The sequence below is a fragment of the Vidua chalybeata genome, chromosome 12 (genome assembly GCF_026979565.1).
Source record: "Vidua chalybeata isolate OUT-0048 chromosome 12, bVidCha1 merged haplotype, whole genome shotgun sequence".
NCBI lineage: Eukaryota > Metazoa > Chordata > Aves > Passeriformes > Viduidae > Vidua > Vidua chalybeata.
In genome coordinates, this window is record NC_071541.1 from 19,704,454 (window position 1) to 19,726,592 (window position 22,139).

General features: G+C 49.6%; 1 protein-coding gene across 5 annotated transcripts in view; it reads right to left on the bottom strand.

Annotated features, from left to right (window-relative positions):
• Positions 1-21,659, bottom strand: part of IQSEC1 (IQ motif and Sec7 domain ArfGEF 1) — a 278,350-nt gene extending 256,691 nt beyond the window's left edge. For all 5 annotated transcript variants that reach the window (XM_053953515.1, XM_053953517.1, XM_053953516.1 and 2 more), the window contains exon 1: positions 21,207-21,659. In XM_053953515.1, the coding sequence (XP_053809490.1) occupies positions 21,207-21,472 (266 nt within the window). In that variant the 5' untranslated portion in view covers positions 21,473-21,659. The remainder of the gene's footprint in view (positions 1-21,206) is intronic.
• Between the last annotated feature and the right edge of the window lie 480 nt (positions 21,660-22,139).

Genomic DNA, 22,139 nt, shown 5'->3' on the forward strand with positions numbered 1-22,139 from the left:
CTCATCCTTAACTCCAGGCAGGCTACAACCACAAACACACTCAAAGCTGTTCTTTTCCTGAGGACAGCTGAGAAGTTAATCTACAAGCTTAGAAATGAGAGGCTGGTTTAATGCAGCAAAACTTCAACAGTTTGCCAAGGTTGCTTTTAGGTTTCCCTCTCTTCAGCTTCTTTAAACTTCCACTGCCACCAAAATAAAAATTAAAATAAAATATAACCCTTAAGTTTTTGGGAAGAGAAGGTAGACACAGCCTGGGAAATGGGATCAGCCACACCTCATTTGGACACAGCCCTGTGACAAGATGAGTAACAGCTAGAGATGGACACACACCCCCTTCAAAGTGTAATTACAACAGGAGTGCCCAAAGTGCCACAGAAAAGTTCAATCTCAACAACCACCAAATCAATTTAAATTGCCCTGGTTCCACTTGAGTCACAGTTTTAGCCATTTAATTATTCTCACCTGATGCAGAGCTTTGCACAGGTTGCAAATGATGGTATTTAAATAACTTTACACTTTTGGCCCTGGGAGCTGCTGGTGAGCTGAGGGATCGCAGAAATGGGTCACCGTGACATAACACAAGAGCTCATCACGTCACTGCCCCTGGGAGCCCTGCAAACATCCACTGCTGCAACCTGGATAATGCTTAGGTTATAAACTGCTTGGAGATCACCTGAGCCAGGGCATTCCAGGGCTGCTCCAAAGCCTGCTGAGTGAGATTTATACGCTGAGGTGGGGCACAGGGAAGAGAGGTGACAAAAAGATGCCACAAGCTGAACATTGGCACCTGATACAGAACAGATGAACTCACTTTATTACACTGACTACTTAATAGAAGTCTATCTCAGCAAATAAAAAATGAGAATTCAATGCTGTCTCATTAAGGAGTTATTTGTATTTCAGCTGTAAATGCTGCTGTTGCTTGTGCTGCTGGTGAGGATTCACCAATTTTTAAAAACTGCACTAACCCCAGTGCTTCTGCAGAACAGATCAATTATGCTGAAATTTAAGAGCCCTATCTGTTAAACCTGAGCTTTGCAGTGGGGAAATCAGTAGCTTCCCTAGAAATCCATTAAACTGAGCCCCTGTCCTCACACTCCTGCCCTGAATGTGGCAGGGTTTTGGCAAAGACTTCAGCAAAACATTGTCCTTCACAAATAAAAACATGGGCCAGTCTCTCACTTTGGCACTTCACTGCAAATATTTTCCCCAAAGAAACATGAAAATCTAGTGTGTGCCACACCAAAATATATCAAAATCACAGCCTGAAAAGATCCTCTCAGTAGGGCAGGGATTCTAAACTGTGCCTGTGGTACGTGGAAGTTCAAATACTCAATACTGTGAGATTGGACAAACATTCCCATTTCCTCTGCGTAGCAATTTTTACCCTCTTCTTTCCCCAGTCCTTAACTTGTGCTTTGGGAGGTGACTGATCTCTCCAGCCTCTATCAAAATAGTGTGAATACATCTCATTTGTTAATTCCACGATGTACTGGAATGACAGCTATGGAGAGGGAGGTCAGGAGAGCTTCTCCTGCATGCTCCCCATGCAATTATTTTAAAACACTTGCCCAGCTGCCAGCTTCTCCTCCTGACAGCTGGCCCTGGCTCCCTCCTGGCCACAGCCTGGCTCCCCTCCACAGGAGATTCAGCCAGAGGCTGGAGAGATGCATTTGGAACAGAATGCAGAGATTTGAAGCTCTTTACAAGTGGTTTATTATCTTTTCTCCTTCAGTTCTAGAGTGCACCAGCATGCTTCTTGTCTGCTGAATGCTCTGCACGGGAAGGAAAATAATGGTGCAGAGCCCTCAGGCAGATGAACGGGGCTGTGCCAGCATTTCTTGGTTACCCCTGGAAAATGCACATCCTAATTCAGCAGAACCCTTAAATGCAGTGCTTCCAGTAGTCCCACTGACTTCATCAACTACCTGTGAGCAGTTTAAACGTTTCTGAAGGATTAGCAAAGCTGAGCCCTGCCTGATGCTGAGCTTCAAATGAATTTGGCAGGACAGAAACTGAACACTTGGAATCAAACTGTTAAAGGAACTGCACGGAGCATTTATTCCTAACAAGCCACACTTGAACTTACAGCCTGCAATTCATAAGCCCCAGCTCCTTTAAAGCTCTAAGCAGTTATCTTCACAGTTCTAAAAGAAATACAGAAGAGTTGTGAGGTCAGCCCCATCTTTTGAGCATTTCACTCCCCAGAAAAGCCCCTCCAGCAGAGCAGAGTAACCTCAGTTTTCCATTTCAGAGTGTATTAAATTATTCAAACATCATCCCAATTTCAAAGCGGGTTCCTAAACACATTTCCTAGGCAAGTCTTAATACTGGGTCACTTGCAAATGTCCATTGCGAGATTCCAGCACAGCTACACAGGCTCCTACATCAAGGAGAAACCCCTGCTCTGTTATTAAAAGACAGCTCCCCACTTCCCATCTGCAGCTCTTGTAAGGGACAGAAAAGGCAATCATGACACTACTCCTAAAATTCCAAGCAAAACTATGCAGGCTTGTATGAAGAACCCATTACTGCCAGGCTCCAAAATGTCCTTTTCATGCTTCTGAACCACGATCTGCTTCCACAGTGCTGACACTCAGCCTGCTGATCAACCCTGAGAATTTAGATAACACCCTGCAGTGTGCACTAATTACCTCAAGCATCAATTACAAGCCCAATAAAGCCATTTGCAAGGAGTGACAGCCAGGAGCTTGCTAGGACTTGATGTCATTCAGCATTATTAAATTTGAAATCCATCCTCATCCTGTGTTGTGCAAGCCAGACCACAGCTAAGCTGATTTGCCACGTCAGGTTACACTTCATGGCCCTGAAACACTCGATCTGGAAACAGGAGGAGGGTCTATAAAAAGGCACATAAAAGTAGCTCATAATCTACCAGAACACACACAAGATAAGAAAAGAATCATTAGTTCAATATCAACACTGTATTTCAAATTTGCTGGTGTAAGAGAACTGTAATCTCTTCCAAATAAAGCTAAGTCAACATCTACAAATAAGAGTTACTATATTTATTTTATATCGTATTTATTCTCTTGATCTACTGCACGTGGTTTTTATAACACATTACACTTGTAAGAACACAGCCAAACCTGAGAAGAGGCATCAGTGCATGACAATCTCAAAAAGATCAGGGAAAGATGACCCAAAGAACGTGGTGTGAGGGTAACCTTTGAAAACCAAGTTCACGTCTAACAGACTCAGAAGAAATTCAGAATTAGAACAAGGTGTCCTCACATTATTTGTTTGGACAAACAGATGTTATTTGGCCCAGTGCTTTTATCAGCAACAGTCTGTAAACCAAGCCCAGAATTTCAATGCAGAAAGGTGATCCCTTCCTAACAGGCAGAAATAACGAGAACACCTGCTCGTGTGCTCCAGGTGTTTGAGGGAGAGAATGGCAAGGAGAACAAGAGCAACAACCTTGGTTAATGATTGACATTCAGAGCCACCCCTCAGCTGAAGGCAGAGCTGCACCCCACTGATGCCTGGAGAGGCTACCCAGAACAGAGGCTGGACAGTGTTAAAGAAGAAAGCAGGGATTTATTAAAAGGCCTTCAAAGGATACACCTTGGGCAGCACAAAAGCCTGGCCAGGGCAACACCCAAGATGGACCCTGGGTTAGGAGTTTTCACACTTTTATAAGTTTGGTCCATTTCCATATTGGGTTAATTGCCCAATTCCAGATCAGGTGATGCAGTCCCACCCTCCCAGGTTGCTCTCCTCCATTCCCTGTTGTTTGCACTTTTTGGGGCTGAAGCTGCAGCGGTGTCCTTGGTTCTGGGCTGGAAAAGGATTGTTCTGTGTGACTGAACTGTGAGGAGAACTTGCTGACACTTTACATGAAGTTCAGAGTTATACAATAATGCAGGACCGAATCTGGAAAATATGAAAGCTAGAACTTAAGGCATCACCACCTCTCAGAAAGTGAGCAAGCTTTCCAACAGCCTTATCTTTCACTGGGGTGGACACAAAACCAGATATAAACAAAGCCTGGAGCCCACTCCTGATCCTCTCCTCAGAACATCCTTTCCAGCACTGGTGGCAGGAACCCAGTACTAGTTTTGACTTGGGATTAAAAATACCAGAGGACGTGCTCCAAGCAAGATGAGACATTCAGTCACAAACCCCTTTTAATTGCATTTCACGTGGCATTTACAGTTGGGTTCTCTGAATCCCTTTTTGGGAGGGAGGAGAGGAAAGAGGGGGAAGTCCTGTGTTTTCCAGGCTGGCTGTTCTGGGAGGATTTTCTTCCCTTTCTTACATAAAGAACAAGCTCTTCATTAATGCCAAGGATCCAACAGCAGATGGTTCCAGCAATCAGCACTGGTGCTATAAGTAGGTTCTCAACGCCTACTTCACGGAACTGGAATTTCAGCAACACTCCCGAGATGTGAATGGCAAAACTCCCTCCAAGCGTGGCACAGACCCTCCCAGCTGCATCCCACAGATCAGGGCCAGATCCTGCCATCTCCAGCACTCCTGTGACAGCACAGGGAGCTGCAAGTCAAACAAGCCACTCGTGGCCACTCAGAATTCTACTGGCAGCTCAAGCAACAAAGGAAATACAGGCTCAGCAATTTAATGAATATCCTGATGCTTTGTCAGCAGCACTGGCCACTGAGAGCCCTGGCTAAACCTGCCACCCTTCTTAGTGCTTCAGGTTCATCCATTTACTTAATTATAAACAAGAGATCAGACAGCAATTCATTTTGCTTTGTGGGGAGGTGGTTTTTTTTTAATTATTTTTAAGTCATTTTTTAAGCAAACTTTGTGCTATGCCCTTTTCTACTGCAGTGCTAAGATTTTTCTCAGAATAACCCAGTTGTGAATTTCCTTTAACTTCAGCAGGTAGCTCCACTCAAGGAAATCTGTCCCCTTGCTGGATCTTACCAGATTCCAAAATAAAAGAGGCATCAAGAAAACACAATTCTAAGAACACAGAGCTGCCAGTGTACCTGAAATCACTGTAAATATCACTTGTAAAGTGTTCTCCAAGGAAAAGGAAAAAAAAAAAAAAACCAACCAAACAAAAACACCACCTTCAACTTGAAGTATTTAAATAAGAAGAAAATCCAGCTGGTAAATAGAATGTGGCTGCTGTGCAGGAAGATTGTAAGATTGTTAAGGGCTTTCTAAGGTAAAACTGTATTTGGATAATTCCTGAAAAACCCAAGGTCCAATGGTCTGCTTAGTCAAATACACTGTAGATATTACATTAACATATACATATTTTTTTAACAAAAACACGAATATCAACATGAAATCTCACTGTAGCTCATTTTCACTGCCTCAACTCATAACTTGTGCCATATCACTCTTGTTTGCAGAGCTCTAAAAGTCCATTTTCTTGAGGGGAAAAAGAACAGCTGGGGCATCCCCACCCCTCCTGCCTCTGATCCAGGCAGGCTTTGTGTCCCAGCACAAAAAGGCAGCAGAGAAACCAAACAGCCAGAAACATCCAGAATTACAGTGAGGATGCTCCCAGGCTCGTGGTAAGAGGCAGCCAGAAGAACACTTAAAGCTCATTTTTTAACCTCACCTTGGCCACCCTGGTCTGAATGAGCTTCCCCAGGCTGCACAGGGAGTGCAGAGGGATGAGATGGGAAAAAGAATGCTCCAGGAAACTTGGGAGCAGGGAGAGGTGTCCAAGGCAGACACACCTGATTTCTTCCTTCAGCACTCTCTGTGCTATGTTTAGCACAAACTCAAATTGTGCAACCACCACGGAATATTTTGTTGGGTGAGGAAGGACAAAAAGATGTCAGTGGCTGTTTTGCCACCTTTGGTTGATTGAGGTAAAATAAAGCACAAGGTGTGAAAAGTCACCAGAATCTGAGATTTTTGGCGAGTTTGAGGGTTGGGCTGTTTTGCTTTCTTTTTGTTTTGCTTTGTGGCTTTTTAGTTGTTTGGTTTGTTTTTTTCATTGTGTTTATTGGGTTTTTTAAAGAAAAACTAGCACTTAATAGGAAGGCAGATTTTCCAAAGTATAAATTATTGTCCATGCTACTTTTATGAAGGGAAACAGGATTTTTTTTTTCTTGCTATCAAAGCAAGTGAATGAGCAGGGCTGGGTTTTTCAGTTGCCTTAAGTAAGGCTGCAGCGATGTATTCCTTCAGCTCAGTCTGCAGCATGAAAAATCACATTGTCAGAGGTGCAGAACATAGCCCAGCCACCTCAACAGCAGCCTTCTCCCAGAGCTACCGAAGCAGGAAACCCTAAAGCAAGTGTTTTACACAGAAATACCATAATTAATAGTTAATGAGTTGGTGCTGTGCAGCTGCCTTCTGCTGTTCGTAATCCCGTCCTACCAACAGGAAGCCTTCAATGTGGACTTTGATGCTCACCAGTGGATTACTGGTCACAGGTAAATATAAATATCTGCAGCTCCCTGGGTAGGGAGACATCAAAAGAATTAGACATTGGTGTTAAGTTTGAAAATAAATGTAAAGAGCTTGCCTCCCCATGAAGGAAGTGAAAAGAAAAGCCCGTACAAAATTGTCATGTGAGGCCAAGCTAACAGATGGATCCCAAATATAAACTCCTGGAGGTTAGGAAAGCTCAGCCAAGCCAAAGTTAAAACTGTTAAAACTAGGAGGGGTATCTGTAGTGCTTCTAGACGAGCTAAGCAGAGCAAGGGTGGCAGGAATCTTCCCAAAGTTCTGTTTTCCAATCACAGCTGAACAGGGAAAAGGGCTCTGCTCTACATGAGGAAATGCCCCAAGAGCACCAGGGTTTATAGCAAGAGCCTCAGCCTTTCATCAGAGAAAGGGGTTGATGAGTGGAAAGAAAAATTCTCAACAAGAACAAAGTCACTTGTTCTCCAAATGCTGCTGTGCAAGGGGAGATCATAAATTAAGCAGATAAATAATTTAGTCTGCTACCTGCTCTGTTTGGGGACAGGGTATTTTGAGACAGGATTTTTTTAAACACTGAGGAATAACAGAACAACTTGCTTTTCTGGGCACCCTGTGCCAGCGCCTGCCCACCCTGCCAGGGAACAATTCCCACCCAGTATCCCATCCATCCCTGCCCTCTGGCAGTGGGAAGCCATTCCCTGTGTCCTGTCCCTCCATGCCTTGTCCCCAGTCTCTCTCCAGCTCTCCTGAGCCCCTTCAGGCCCTGCAAGGGGCTCTGAGCTCTCCCTGGAGCCTTCTCCTCTCCAGGTGAGCACCCCCAGCTCTGCCAGCCTGTGTTCTTCATACGAAGACTTCCCATTCCAGTTATCCCCAGGAGGTCTGGAGCTGCAGAGCAGCAGCTCCTGCATTCAGCCCTTCTTTAGTCACACCTTCTCAAGTGCATGGGCAGAGCACCAGCACCTCCACACTTTAGATCAAACTAAATTAGCCAAGAGAGAAGAGAATTTACCAGCTTTGACAGCATCCCAAGCTCCCCAAACCCCAGGCACTGCTGTTGATTTTGCCTGTTTCCACAGCCCAGACAATACTATTACTGCAGCTCAGAAGTCTGACTTCTTTCAAACAGACAGCTAATTGGAGATTTGAGTTTCTCCATCTCCCAGGAACTGGACACCTGGAGATCGAGCCACCCCACATTGACATTGCTCTTCAGAAATAAAAACAACCTGCTTCAGTTAAAGATATTGTTGATTATGACAAAAAATTCTAGTAAAACTCACTCCCTGATCAGCTGGCAGAAAGTCAAGAAGCAGCACACTTGAATCTTTCCTGTTACTTTCCCTGCCTTACAGAAAACATTCCAATTGGTGAAGGTAATACTGTGTAGTGGACATCAGTTACTCAGGCAGACTTCCTGGCAGAGTCCCATCCTTTGGGAAGGAGCAGATCTGCAGCAGTCAGGAGATCCCTACCAGCAGCACTTTCTGCATGAGTGGGACTCCTGCCCAGTTAACTCCACCAGCCCAAACAACCACTCAGCACAGGCAGTAAAGTGGAAATCCTGTGCTCAGTTGAGCAGGTGACATAGATTTGAGACATTTTGTTGGCATTTCAGCTACCAAGGAGCATGATGGCTTCTAGGTCCTTTTTTGTAAGAGTTTTAAAGGAAAGCTTGAAGGATTTGGCTCAAAAGGCTTTGAGTGTTAAGCTTGTTCCAGTCCATAACTATCCCTGGGGAAAATAGAACCAGTTGTGATCACTGGTCACACTTCTGAGGACTGGAATCACCCCCAAAATCACAGAGCATATCACACCAGTTTCATGGTATTTATTATTACAACAGCAGGCTGCTGAACAGCCACTTTACATAGTCTGTTCCTAGAGAGAATACCAGAGCATAAATCAACGTAATGCACAAAGACTGACCAAGTTCCAGACCTGCACAAGCTGAATTATTAAGCAAAGCTCTGGTGACCTTTGCCAGGTATCTTTGGAAGGTTAGTTAAGTATGTTGGGGATGCCAAGGTTCATTGCATTGTTAGCATGAGCAAAGTATATTTCAAATTAAATAATGTTAGCTGGAAAAGAACTCTTCACCTCATTTTGAGATGTTCAATGATTTCCTTTGCTCACAGCAAGATGACTCAAACAGCCTAAGAGGGTCATGCCATGCCACACAGAAACCACCTCTGCTCCTTGCTCAAAGCCTGGGAAGCACCTATTTAAGGACAAAAAGTCACTTGAAACAACAGCAGTGTCACAGGTGTAAAGCTACAGACTCAGACCACACACAACACTCCCTCAGCAGGCGGCTCAGACTGGCACCTGATTTGCCAGCAATTTTCCTTACTCCGGAGTAAAATACTCCAATGAGCTCCTCATAGTGCCCACAGTCCTCAGAGCCAAGTGAGGTCAAGGAAATAACAGGTTTCTCATGAGCAAGCGGAGGTGAAGATCGTGGCTTATGTCAGCAAGTTCTGGTGATGTATCACGTTACGTAACAAAAGCTCGCTGCTGGGAAGCACTTTCCTCCAGAAGTTACATAACTGCAATGTGTTTTAAAGAATTATCCTTTCTTGCTTTCAGAGTAAGGAGGAGAGAGGACAGACAACCCTCAGCCCCCTGAGCAGGAGCTGCTCTGATCAGATGCATTTGGGTGGAGATAAGATTGCTGGAGGAAGTTGTCAGATGGATGAAAAAAAGGCAGGTGAATGAAAAAAAAAAAAAATTACTCCCAGCACATAAAAACACTCCGTGAGATGAGAGCCTGATATCTATTTTGGAGCACCAATAGCAGCAGCAGGCTCTCAGTGATGAGTTCCAAGACAGGAACATTTCTACCACCCTAAAGCTGTCACTAGACTGAAGGCGAGTAGAGAGAGTAGGAAAAACCACGCAAAGCACAGTGTTCTCTCTGCTTTTCCAAGGACTGGTGGCTTCCTCTAAGGCATGAAGTCCCCCTGGAGACACTGAGGTGTCTCTGATCCCTTTGGACAGCCCCGAGGCCTGCCCAGGCTCCAGCACACCCCACTGAGGATGTGTGCTCCGCACTGAGCTGCTCCTGACCTCATCTCTGCAGCCCCCAGAGTCCCACAGCCCTGCCCCAGGAATGCCAGCAGGTCCAAGGGGGACACAGGGACACTCCACAGAGAGCACAGCCTGCAGTGATGCCCTGGTCCTGGCAGCCTGAGGCTGCAGCCACCACCCACCTTAATGCTGCACAGGACTGCACTACTGCAACACTTGTGCACAACCAAACCCATTTAACCACAGTGCTCTGAAGAGATTTCAGCAAATTTCCTTTTTAGGATTAAAAATCCTGTGTGCTGCTCACCAAAGAATCCAGATCCAAGTCCAACCATTCTCTTTTTTAAGCATCAAAGACCAGGAAATTTGTAAGGCACAGCCCTGGCAACTGGGGAAAGCAGGAGCAGAAATTAATTTCACTGCCTCCCTCCTTCAGTTCCAGTCACCTGCACATCAGGCTCTGATTAAATATTAAATCAGCACTAAGGTGAGCTCCATCTACAGCAGGACATGGTCACAGGAGCCTGGCATGGGCCTGGCAAGCCACATTCCACTTGAAATAAATATGAGCAGGAGGAACTCTTGACCTTTGATTCAAGAGGTCTCTCCTACCTTATGTGAAGTAGTTTTTATCACCCTTTTAGAATTCCCTTGCAATGCAAGCCAGGAGCAGCTATTGAATTCCATGCACAGTCTCAGATCACTGCCTTCAAAGTTTTCCTCCCAAGCCATTTGGAAAAAAAGGTCACAGGTAAGTTCCTTCACTCCTCATTCCCCTCCCTTCCACGCCTGGCACTTTCATCTCCGAACACTTGACTGGCACAACCACAGCCCACCAGGCAGGGGGAGTGCTCCATGTCAGCACTAACTCTGTATAGCACCGGTGTCACAACCTCAGCAAACCTGAAATAAAGTCAGCTTTCTCCTTTCCTGAAAGACAAAGTCAATCCCTCAACCCTTGACGACCTCAAGCACTCAAGAAGTGGTGGACTCAATTAAAAGCTTAAAATAGAATGAAGCCTGAAAGCTGAATATAGATTTTTTTTTTCCCTTATTCAAATCTAGCCGGTTCATTTGCATTAGATCCCAGCCCCTCCTTGCACAGCAGGGCCTCACTCTTTGGGTCTCAATCAGGGAGATCAACAGCAGGAAAGGCTCTGCTAAATGAAGAGGAAAATCCTCCAGGAAGGAGCCATGGGGAGGGTCAGACATCCCCACTTTACCTTCCTGTAATTAGAGCCTGCTCACCTCTGGGCATTACACACCCAAGTTATGTGCATGAATTGAGATACAAGATGATAGAGGCCATTTTTGCCTTTAAAGAGATCAGGACAGAGGGTTTGATTTTAGCAGTGAATTTTACCAAGAGTTACACTGAGGGTTTGAGAATCCTCACCCAGAGTCCTGCCTAGGTGAAGCAGAAAGCCAGGCAGGATGAACAGACTAAAGCAGATGTTCTCTGGAGTGCTCAGCTTCTCCAGCTTGAAGCCAAAATTAAATTCTTCTTCTGCTGCGGACAACACAGAAAGATGGAATGCAAGGAAAAGTCAAAATACACCTATTCTCCACAACACAGAGCCATTAATCAGAACTCCCAGCAGCAAATAAAACCCCCAGGGGATATCCCTACAACTGTGAATTCCTTCTTTGCTGTCACTACAAGGACTTTCCACACAAACACCCCAACCTGCTCACAAAGGACACCAGTGCACGAGCTGGAGAAAGGCAGCCTGAAACACAGGGCACACACACCCCGGGTCATGGTGCCACTGGATCCTGGCACTGAGTCAAGAATTTAAAATAACCATCTGTCAGGGTGCTTTGGATTTGAATAACAAATTTCCAGAGGAACACCTGTCTGCCTCACAAGGAAACCATGAGGGGAGCAAAGGACCATCAAGCAGAATGTTTCTGAGCCACCTCTGCTCTGAATTCCCTGGCAGAAGAAAGGTGAAGTGGCTGTAGCAAGGTGAGCAGCCAGAATGAAGAAGGATTGGCTCAGGGCTCTGCAATCCCCCGAGGTGCCTCCAAAGGCAGCACAGCACAAGGTCCCAGCTGCACTGCAGGAGAGGAAACCCACCTGCAGCCTGCCCTGGGCACGGCACTCAGGGCAGCTCACATCCCCTACACTGCCATGGACCTTCCCTTTCAATTCCCTGCTCTGAGCACCAGTTCCAGCACGGCAGCAAGGAGAGCATCCCCAGAGCAGACCTGGCAAACAACCACTGCAACAGCTCTGGGTGCACCCAAAGGCTCAGCACCCTGCCTGTCCTACCAAGAAACCATGCTAAAGGAATATTGCTGTCTACCACAATCCATTACAAGTGGGTTTGCTTTCTTTTCATTTGTCAAAATGAAACCTTGATTCTAGTGAAATATAACTTTCTAAATTCAGAAAACCATACCAAGAGATCAAGGCTGCAGATTGATGGGACCTGAACTGGAAGCCAGTCATTTGTCTGCCATCCCTGACGTTTCACTGTATTTCCAGGACCATTAATAGCACACGGAAGACAAACAAACAAGATTTTCTATTCCCCACGTGTGAGCAGAGAACCATTACATTCATAGAAAAACAATGAAAAACAAAATGCTGCTGCAGTGAACCTCTGAAATTGAGACAACCTGGACCAGTCAAGCAAAGAGAGGTCGTGCCCACCTCACATTAAAGTATTTATTTACTCATATTGAAGTGTCCCATTTCTTACCTGTAAGCAGCCCCAGCGAGGCACTGAGGTCTGCTCACCCAAAGCTGCTGCTCAGCTCTGCCCAGCCCCGTTCCCCTGGAGCACTGAGGTCCCAGCTGGCCGTGGGAGGGGGTTCCACCAGCTGCTCCTGGCACTCACCTGCAGGCACTCGGGTCCCATTCTCACCTCGTTAGTGAAGGTACCACTCCTTAACTCGGTGGTTGGCAAGAGCTGCTCTGCTCGCTGAGATGCAGTCAGAACTGCAGAGAGATGATTCTCTGCTTACAGAAGAGCTGTGTGGCCTCAGCCCCCTCCTTGTCCCAGGTCACCAGGTGTGTTTCCTTCTGCACAGGGCCCACGTTTTCCCAACTCTTCCCTTTATCATCTTCTAAAGATCCTGTAGAAACTTTTCTTGTTGTCCTTGATGTCCCTGGCCAGATTTAACTCTACCAGGGCTTCAGATTCCCCAAGAGACTCCCTGTCTGAGGACAATCTCCCTGTGCTCCCCCCATAGCTCCATGTTCCATGCCCAAAAGGAGCAATTAAAAGCTCCCAAGTCACCTGCACTCATTGTGAGCCAAGAGAAATCCAGCAAAGATGGAAACCCCTGACAAACATCAACTCCCAGCTGCATCCCGAACCCTGAAGAAGGCCAGGAGATTGCTTCCCCACCTTCCCCTGCTGCTTTCTTTGCCTCATTACAGAATGGAGTGAATTCACCCTTAGTAAATCTGAATTGCTGTGCTGCAGTTAGAGATGTATGACATGCGTGCCTTTGTCTCCACTTGTGTTTGCTGGGGAAGTCTGACTAGAAATCTTATTAACATGCAAATAATGTATATTATATTTCAATCAGTCGCTATAGAGAGCTACTCAGTAGCAGCATTTTTCTTATCTAGCACAGCAGTAGGACTCAGTCTACTCAGATACCTCACAGCAGAATAATTTCTTTCCTGTGAACGTTTTAAAACGGCACCACTTGAAGAGAAAGTTTCCCCCGGCACTTCAAGGCAAAACTTCGCTCATGAATCTTCAGCTGCGTTCACAGCAGCCCTTCCGACGTCTGGGGAGACGCAGAAGGAGCGGAGATGTTGCCATTAGAAACAGGTCCCACGCTCCAGATGTGCTTCTGTAGCTGAGCATTGAGAGCGGAGCCAGCAGAGGGAGCACGGCCCGGGACCGGGATGGGACCGGAGGGATGGAGACTGCCCCGGGATCACAGCTCCACACCCGACAGGACACAACAGCCGGGAGAAAAACCCGCGAGTCGGGGATTCAGGTTCTGCTGGGAAAACTGCTCTGTTCTGCAGCGTTTCGCCCTCCTCAAATATTTTGGCCACTTTGCAGCAGACCCAGCTCTGGAGCCAGGCTGGGAGAGCTGGGGGTGCTCACCTGGAGAGAAGGCTCCAGGGACAGCTCAGAGCCCTTCCAGGGCTTAAAGCACCCCCAGGAGAGCTGGAGAGGGACTGGGGACAAAGGATGGAGGGACAGGACACAGGGAATGGCTTCCACTGCCAGAGGGCAGGGATGGATGGGATATTGGGAAGGAATTCCTGGCTGGGAGGGTGGGCAGGCCCTGGCACAGGGTGCCCAGAGCAGCTGTGGCTGCCCCTGGATCCCTGGCAGTGCCCAAGGCCAGGCTGGACAGGGCTTGGAGCAGCCTGGGACAGTGGAAGGTGTCCCTGCCATGGCAGGGGGTGGAATGGGATGATTTATGGTCCCTTCCAACCCAAACTAGCCTGGGATCCGTTCTCTGATTTTAACAGTATTTGTTTTTCCTGCCACAAACCACACAAACAATATCATTAACCTCAAACAAGTTGGTTTAGAGCCAGGAAGGCACCCAGGATTTTAAGAGGCTTGTTTGTCTCAAGCGTGCTGTTTAACACAACCGTTTCTCAGCCCAGCTAAGCAACCCATTAAGAGAAGATCATTAACTCTGACTTGCCCAGCAGTAAAAGAGCCATCAGTCCCCCTGCTCCTTGTGCCAGGGCAGAGAACAGGTCAGCAGGAGGGACTGAGGAGACACCTTCTGCTCCTGCCCTCAACCACAGGGCAATGACCATTAACAGCAACAATTCCTACCCACATTTCTGGTCAGCAAAACCAGCATCTCCCACTGTAGCAGGGCAGCTACAACAGCTGAGAATTTCAGTATTTTAAGAAATGCTATGAAGGATCTGGAGAGGAATTCCTAGCAAGGAATGTGAAGTAAAAAGACACCCAGGGACAGGTACCCAGCAGTCAGCAGGATGCACCATCTCATCCAGCTCTTCAAACCACGCTGCTCTGCTGCACCACAGCCTGCTCACACTATCTCCATTTTCAAATCTACAATTCTGCTGAGAAAAACAGTGCAATTAGGCAGGGATATGGGCAGAGAGGAATTATGACAACCTCATTCACGGCCTCGCTGAGCTAAGATGAAAGGCAGGAGCACTGGCAGGTACAGTCTGAAAGTATCTGCAGGCTGCAAAACACACACAAAAAAAGGTGCAATTAACATAATAGAGAGGGTCTGAGTCGGAATGATGGGATCAAATTAGAATAATGCAAGTGTGGGCTGCACATCAGGAATTACTTCTGACCTGCAAAATCCACTTACCTAAGCAGCTTCCCGCACACCTCCTTGGGGCCTGGCATGGGATGACCTCCCTGCACCTGCACGCAGGAGCCTGGGGCAGAGCACAGCCCCATGGAACAAACCCCCTGGTACAGGCTGCCTGCTCTGGGGGCAGCTCTGCCCAGACTGTGACCCCAGCTGAACCATGAACTCCAGGGAAATTCAGTGCACTGTGATGCTCCGTGGGTCTGCAGCACACCACAGCCACCAAACTGAGCAGTGTCAAACAGGAGCTGCTCCTCCTGCCCTTAAGAAATCCCTGGAGGAAGGCACAGCCTCTGCACAAACCCTGAGCATGAGACACTGGGCTCAGCTCAGCACCACTGATCAGCACATGAACAGCCAACTACTTCTGCTGGGTCTAAAAAACTCATATGAAGCTTTTTGAGGTGCTGCTTGCCAGGAGGATTTAAGAATTTACTATTTCAATGTTAATAATTTAGTCTCCTATAAGTATGCTGTAGGAAAACTCCTTGAAATGCCTGACTCTTTTTCTTTCAGAGCTTCTGTGATCTGCCCTCAAATCAGCTCTTCCTGAAGACGTTTTTTAGGTGTGCTGTATTTTGCTTCAGGTTTTCAAAAAAGTTGCAACTGATTTTTTTGCCAGAACACACCTTCCCTAAGGACTGAAGGAGACCTGTCTTCCTAAGCAAACAACCAGGGCAAGAAGGCTGCAAGGTTCAGAAATGTGCATGTCTGCTCTTCACCTCCTCCCAAAGGTTTGTCACTTGGAGTGGACAAAGCTCAGCATCCTTCACCCAGCAGGGAGCTCAGGTCTTCAGAAGCAGCACTGACTTTTAGGGTTGATCCCAAAATCACTGCCTGATGCACCAACCCAAACTTGCCAAGTTCTGAGGAGCCAAGGACAGACCGAGGTGCTGTAGTGAGAGCCTCCTTCCACAGGGGCCATCCTGCTCCTCTGGATGCTGTGGTTGCTGGTAAAACCCAGCAAAGACTGGCACTACAGACCAGGAGAGCCTTCCCTTGCCCTCCTTGGGTGGGGACAGCCAGCAGTGCCCTGCTGCGAGCTCCACACGTGGGTGTGCACAGGGCAGCAGATCCAGGCTGGCTGGGAGGGAGGGCTTGGGAGAGAGGGAAGGGGGTGCTCAGACACACACCTGGCTCACAGAAAGCACAGCATCCATGCACATTTCCGGATCTTTTCCAAAAGTACATCTTGGGAAGTGCTTTTCAGTTTCCTCAAGAGTGACTTCATAAGGAAGGCTATCAAAAGCTATCAAAGCACCAAGGAGCATGAAAATGTCCTTTGTTCTTAAAGTTCAGAACACAACTGCAAAGTTGGGGAGCTCAAAAGCTGTGTTCTGTGTCAGCACAAAAAAAAAGCTTCAGCAGAGGAGGATTCCAGATCCAGCGAGTCCTGGTAATTCTTTAGGACTGCTTTGCTCTAAATGGAACATATTTACTTCAAGTTTTGATACCATCTTTAAAGCTGTTGTGTTACAGGATGGATTACTTTCTGCTACACTGCTTCTTCTCTCCCAAAACCACACCTATTTCTGCTGTTCTCTTTCTGGACCATATTCTCCCTCCTCCCTCTGACTTCCCTGGAACTTTATTGATAGCAGCACTCTGCTCTGTCATCCCTGTGCTCCTGGCAGCCCCCTCTCTGCCTTGGTTTATTGATTATACAGCACACATCAGCTTTCAAATGAATTTATCTTTATGTGTTATCATTTAGCTTAATGTTTAGCAGATATTAAGTACGAGAATTTGCCAATATTTCAGAGATCCAGAATAATTTAGCTGAGTTTAGTTAGCAAGTTCACATCTTCTTACACATCCTCACACTATTGATTTCCTGCAGCCTGCCAGCACCACAAATGCCTGTTCTAATGGATGCTCACCCCTGTGCTGCTGTCCAAATCACAATAATGACCCCAAAATGAGGGCTTCGAAAGCAAAAACACTCCCTTCAATGTGAAACCCCCACTCTCAGGGCTCAGCAGTCCCACCACTCCAGCTATGGATTGAAAATGAAACGAATAGGCTACTTTTAAGTTATTTGAAGATGGAAGTTTCTGCCCGAAGCTGGAATTACACCATCCCTACCTGCTACAGGGCTGACAGGGCACATAGCACCCTGCAGGAATACCCTGCTCACCCTGGACACAACCTGTGCTTCCCACATGGATGCATTCCTCACCAGCTGAGCCAGATAACCAGGCAGAGGCACATCCCTGCTAAGAACTGCTCTGGCACTGCCGACTTCCAGCCAAAAACCACACTTCCCCCAGCAGCTGCTGGAGAAGCAGGACTCAGCAGCAGTGCTTCATCTCCATCCCTGCTGCCAAGGAGGCAGAGAAAGCAGAAGCCTGCCCAAGCACGAGCCTACTTGAGCAGCTGCTGGGTACCTCCACTTCAGCACACAAAACACAAACAAGCTGCTGCTCGAGTGCGGCGCGGGCAGGGAGATAGGATTTACGTCATTTGAACAGCCTGCCTCAGCAAAGGACATCTCTGGAGGGAGGAAAAAACAAGCCCTGCTGGTCTCTACACGAATGCAATGTCTGGCCTGCTGCTGAGGCTGTGCAGGGCAGCTCCCAGCGCCGGCAGCCACAGGCCAAGTCACAAGCTCGCTTTATGTAGGGCACAACGCAGCCTTCACATGTGACTGTCACCAGAGCAACAACTTCAGCTACTGCGCTGCTCCCAGCACACCTCGCCCAGACCAGAGCATCTCCCAGACGCTCTGGGGGCGTCTTACAGCTCCAGCCCGGGGATCAGAGAACAAAAGCAGCCCCGGATTCATTTAAAAATAAATCAGCCAGGCCGGGTGCAGAACTCAGACCGAGCTGCACACAACAGCCCCTCCAGGCTGTTCTGTCTCAGCAGACAACTCAGCTCTCCCTCCTCCTCAGCCTCTCACCAGGCACTTCCTCTGTGGAAAAGCAGCACAGTTTTAAACTTGATTAGGTTAAGCACAAACATCCCTCCCTAAGCTGCGAGGGGCCAGTGTTGAACTGTCAGACACACAAAACTATCCTTGTATAGATGTGAGAAAATGCAGTGCATCTGGGTTTACACCCCAAAAAGAAGGTGCATTATCGAATTACACCAAGGAGCTGAGCTCTAGATGTTCTTGCTGCTTCTCAATCGTTAAATGAAATGGATTCACTCAAAATTAGTCTTATGCAACTCAGAGTTAAACACTTTAATGAGTTAAACACCTATTGTTATCTTCCTCATGCTGATTCATCACGTCTAACAAAGCCTTGTTATCAAAAATTCTCATTTCCACTGGTGCATTTTGATGTTATTTGCTCTCAGCAAATCATTGTAAAATTACTGAGACCACCCCCAAACCTTTTTTGGTCTGTCCTTGTAGGAGAAGGAGCACACCTGCACCTGCTCACCCAGCCCTCTGCTCCTCCCTCCCTTCTTCCATCAGCAACTGGCACAAAATAAACTTTTTTTCCACTCTGAGATTTTCTGGAAGTTCATAAACCAGATTATTTTTACATATTTATATACATATTATTGGACTGAGTTTTTTTCTTCCAGAAATCTATCTCAGGGTTCATTGACATTTCCTCTCCTCACAAGCTACAGAATGTCTATAATTACACCAGCTTTTCCAAATTATTTAAGCAGTCTTCACCTGTATATTCCTTCCATTGTGAGAACTGAAAACTTTTAGGACTTGTGGGGATTTTGTTGTTTTGGTTGTCAGGTTTCCTTACTATCTTTTATTAAGACCTAACCATAGCCATATTATCTCATGTAACTTTTCCATACTTCCTTTTATATAAGTTAACCCCATCTGGCAATGTGGGACCCCTGTCAGGGAGCCACAGCCACCTCACACAGCTGGAGCTGCTGCAGGCCAGGAGTCTAAGCAGTTTAGAAAAGTTGTTTAAGTCAAGGTACAAGACAACTTCTAAAAGCCCTGGTGTATTTGACTGAAAGAAGCCTGGTTTCCTTTAAAAATGATTCCATTATTTTTAGCCTTGAAGTACAAAAGTGTCAGGAAGAGCAGTGGTCTCTGCCCATTTCAGCATCACTGGCACCTGACACTGAACTTCAGCAAAGAAGGGATCCTCATGTGCCACCCACACATCCCCAGGGTGAATAGGACAATTAGGTCTGAGGAAACTGAGGCTGAGCTTCTGAGAGCAAAGCTGCAGACCCCTGGAACCTGCAGGTTGGACTGTCAGGAAGCTGAGGGAACCGTGGGACTGGGAGAAGCCTTTAAAACAAGGGTATTATTCTCTGTTTTCCAGGTTGGAGACTTCCTTCACCTTTTGCATCCAGCCAGAGAAGAAACTGATGCCACGAGTGGCTCCTGTCCCTGCTCTGGCCAGCGCGGGGCCTCAGCAGGCACAGCACAGTCCCTGTGCCAGGCCCACGGGTGTCATGCACCCACCCAGACACCCACCCAGCCAGGCAGGGGAGAACAGTTCTGGGGGAGGAGAGGGGACAACGGGACTGCTGAGCTGAAGGTGGGCCTGAAGCTGTGGCTCCCCAGGCAGGCACGTGGGCCAAGGGCCTGGCCAGATGCACAGGGCTGGCTCCCAGCTTCCCCACTAAGCCCCCAGGCTATGCCTCAAAGCAATACAACTCTGCCATAAATATCCCAGATTAATTCTGATCCCAGCATCAAATCCACTTAAGAGACTTAAAAGCCTCTGAGTCTCCAGAGCTGCCTGCCCAAGGAGGGCTCTGCAAATGAGTCCTGGGCTGCAGAGGAGAAATATTATCAAACAAGGCAAGCCATTTGTACAATTTTTGGTAATGTCGTTTACAAGAGACAAATGGGACAAGATAGCTGAGTTGACATCTTGTACTACAAGCACAGCCACAAAATCCTCGGGTACTGGACATGGAGGCACAGGATAAGATTAGTGTAAATATTCCATGTTTTACTGGACATGGAGGCACAGGATAAGATTAGTGTAAATATTCCGTGTTTTCTGGAAACACCTCTTTCTCCTTAAGGGATTGACTGATTGATTGATAAATGACAGCATGATCTCCAGTTTATTAAAGGAGCTATTTACTTTCAGAGAGACATCTCTTTATAAAAAAAGACTAAAGTGATTACTCCAGCACCACAGAAAAAGAAGCCCTGTTAACACTGACAGCAAGAAGGGCGCTGGGGAGGCAGAGCCACTTCCCTTCCCAACCTGCTCCCCTGGCCAGGGGCAAGGCTTGAGAACAGGAGCAGGCAGTCAAAGGGGACGCTGAGTGACCAGCGACCCTTCTGAAGCCTCCACAGCAGCACTGAGGAAACGCTGCTTCGGAGCACCAGCACTGCCGACTCCGAGCACAGCAGCGGCGGCAGCACTTCCAGGCTGCCGGCGGGAGCTCCCGGGACATCCCTGCCCGACACCGCTCCCCGGAGGGAGATGCTGCCGAGCCCAGCGGGGCTGCCCGAGCCGCTGCTCCGGGCCCCGGCAGCTCCCGAACGAGCGAGCGGCGCCTCCCGCAGCGGGACGGGCACCCCGGGCACCCCGGGCACCCCGCGGCCGGAGCACGGTCCGGGGCTCGCCCTCCCTCAGGCGATGCCGTATCCCGTATCCCGTATCCCGGGGGCTGGCGGCGGCCGGGAGCCGCCGCGTCTGTATTTATAAACCTGAGGAATTCGAGCGCAGCGGATCACAAACAGCCCATTGTGCTGTGTCAAGCAGCGAAGTGGGCTCGTAATCCCATGCATGCTTTTCCCACTCCGCTCCGGGAAAGCCAAGCCTTAAATACTTTTCCAGAAGTAAAAACACGCCGGGAAAGCGCCGACCTCAGTTCTTGCTATTCCCGAATCCCTACTGCTTCGGAACCGCTCAACTAAGCGGATTTCCCAGCGCTGGGGAAACGCAGACGATTAATTACAGCTTAGAGAGGCTGGAATAGATGCGGCGGTCGGGAGCGAAGGCGGCCCGAACGGGGCGAGCTGGCGCTGGCCCGGGCCAGCCCGCCGGTGGCGAGCGGCCAATGTTTACTGACCCCTGGCCGGGTCACTTTCGATAGCGGCCGGAGCCAAAGGCCGCTCCTCGGGGCATCTCCCGGGGGGCGAGCGGCTCCCCATGCTGGGTACCCCACTCCCCGCGGCGCTCGGACCGGCAGCGAACACGCTACGGGGAGAAGGGCAGGGCTCGCCTCGCTGCTCCCAGCGCCCCGCTACCGCGGCTCTGCCCGGGGCATCCCCCGAGCGCCGCGGGCGGCGGGGCCCGGGGCGGCGGTGGCCGCAGGGACAAACGTGGGCACGGCCGGCGGGGCAGCTGGGGAGCCCCGGCTCGAAACTCCCCGGGACCCCGGCCAGGGAGCGAGTGGGACACGGGCACCGAGGCTGCGGCCACCCCTCTGCAGCCCATCGCTGTCCCCCGAGCCGCCCGGGGCTCGCCCCGGGGCACACCCCGCAGGGAGTCCCGCTGCTTCCTGCTTCGGGCGGCCGAAGGCAGGAGGGGAAAGGGAAGGGAAACCCCGCTAGGGAAACCCCCTGCGCGAAAAAGGGGCAAAGAAAGGCGGACAGCGCTTACTTCTCGTGCCTGGCGTTCTCCTGGATGGCGCTCAGCATCCCCGGGGGCGCGGGGGGGACGCCCTGCTGGAGCCGGCATGTGGCCAGGTGCCGGTGATGCTCGTCCTGCAGGCAGGCATTTTCGTGGTACAACTTGGCCACTTGCTGCTCCAGCTCGTCTATCCTCCGCTTCTGCTTCTCCAGCAGCTCCTGCTGCGTCTCAATAATCTTGTTCAGCTCCTTCAGGTACTCGGCCGCCTTGCTGGGGTTCTCGGCGGGGCTCTCCATGGCCGCCCCGCACCGCCGCGGCGCGGGAGGGGGGGCAGGCGCCGGCCAGCGCGCTCCGCTGGCAACTTAAGCGAGAGGGGAGGAATAAATACCCCGGCGGAAAGCGGCGCCCCGCGGCCCCGCGCGTCCCCTCCTAGAGCCGCGGCTGCCCGGGCGGGCGGCGGCCCCGCGCCGCCATTGCTGCCGCTCGGCCCCCGCCGCCGAGCGAGGGCAGGGCCGCCGGCCGGGGGAGCCGGAGCCGCCCGGAGCCGCCCGGGCCCCGCCGCGCGGGCGCACGGCGCTGTCCCCGCGCCCGTCCCGCCCTGCCCGCGCCGCAGCCGGGCTCGCCCGTCGCCTGGCAGCGCCCGCGCCCCCGCCGCGCTCGGAGCCGGGCACGGGCAGGGGCGCGGGCCGTCCCTGCGCCGGGCCCGCCGCTCCCCGCCTCCCCCGCCGCCGCCGGGATGCGCTTAAGTAACGGCGGCCGCTCCTCCGGGGGGCCGGCGGGGGCTCGGCGAGCGCCCCATCCCCGCGCCTCAAACGCGCATCGCATCCCCGGCTCTGCATCCCATCCCCGCATCCCATCCCCGCATCCCATCCCAGCATCCCATCCCAGCATCCCATCCCGCATCCCATCCCGCATCCCATCCCAGCATCCCATCCCAGCATCCCATCCCCGCGCCCCATCCCC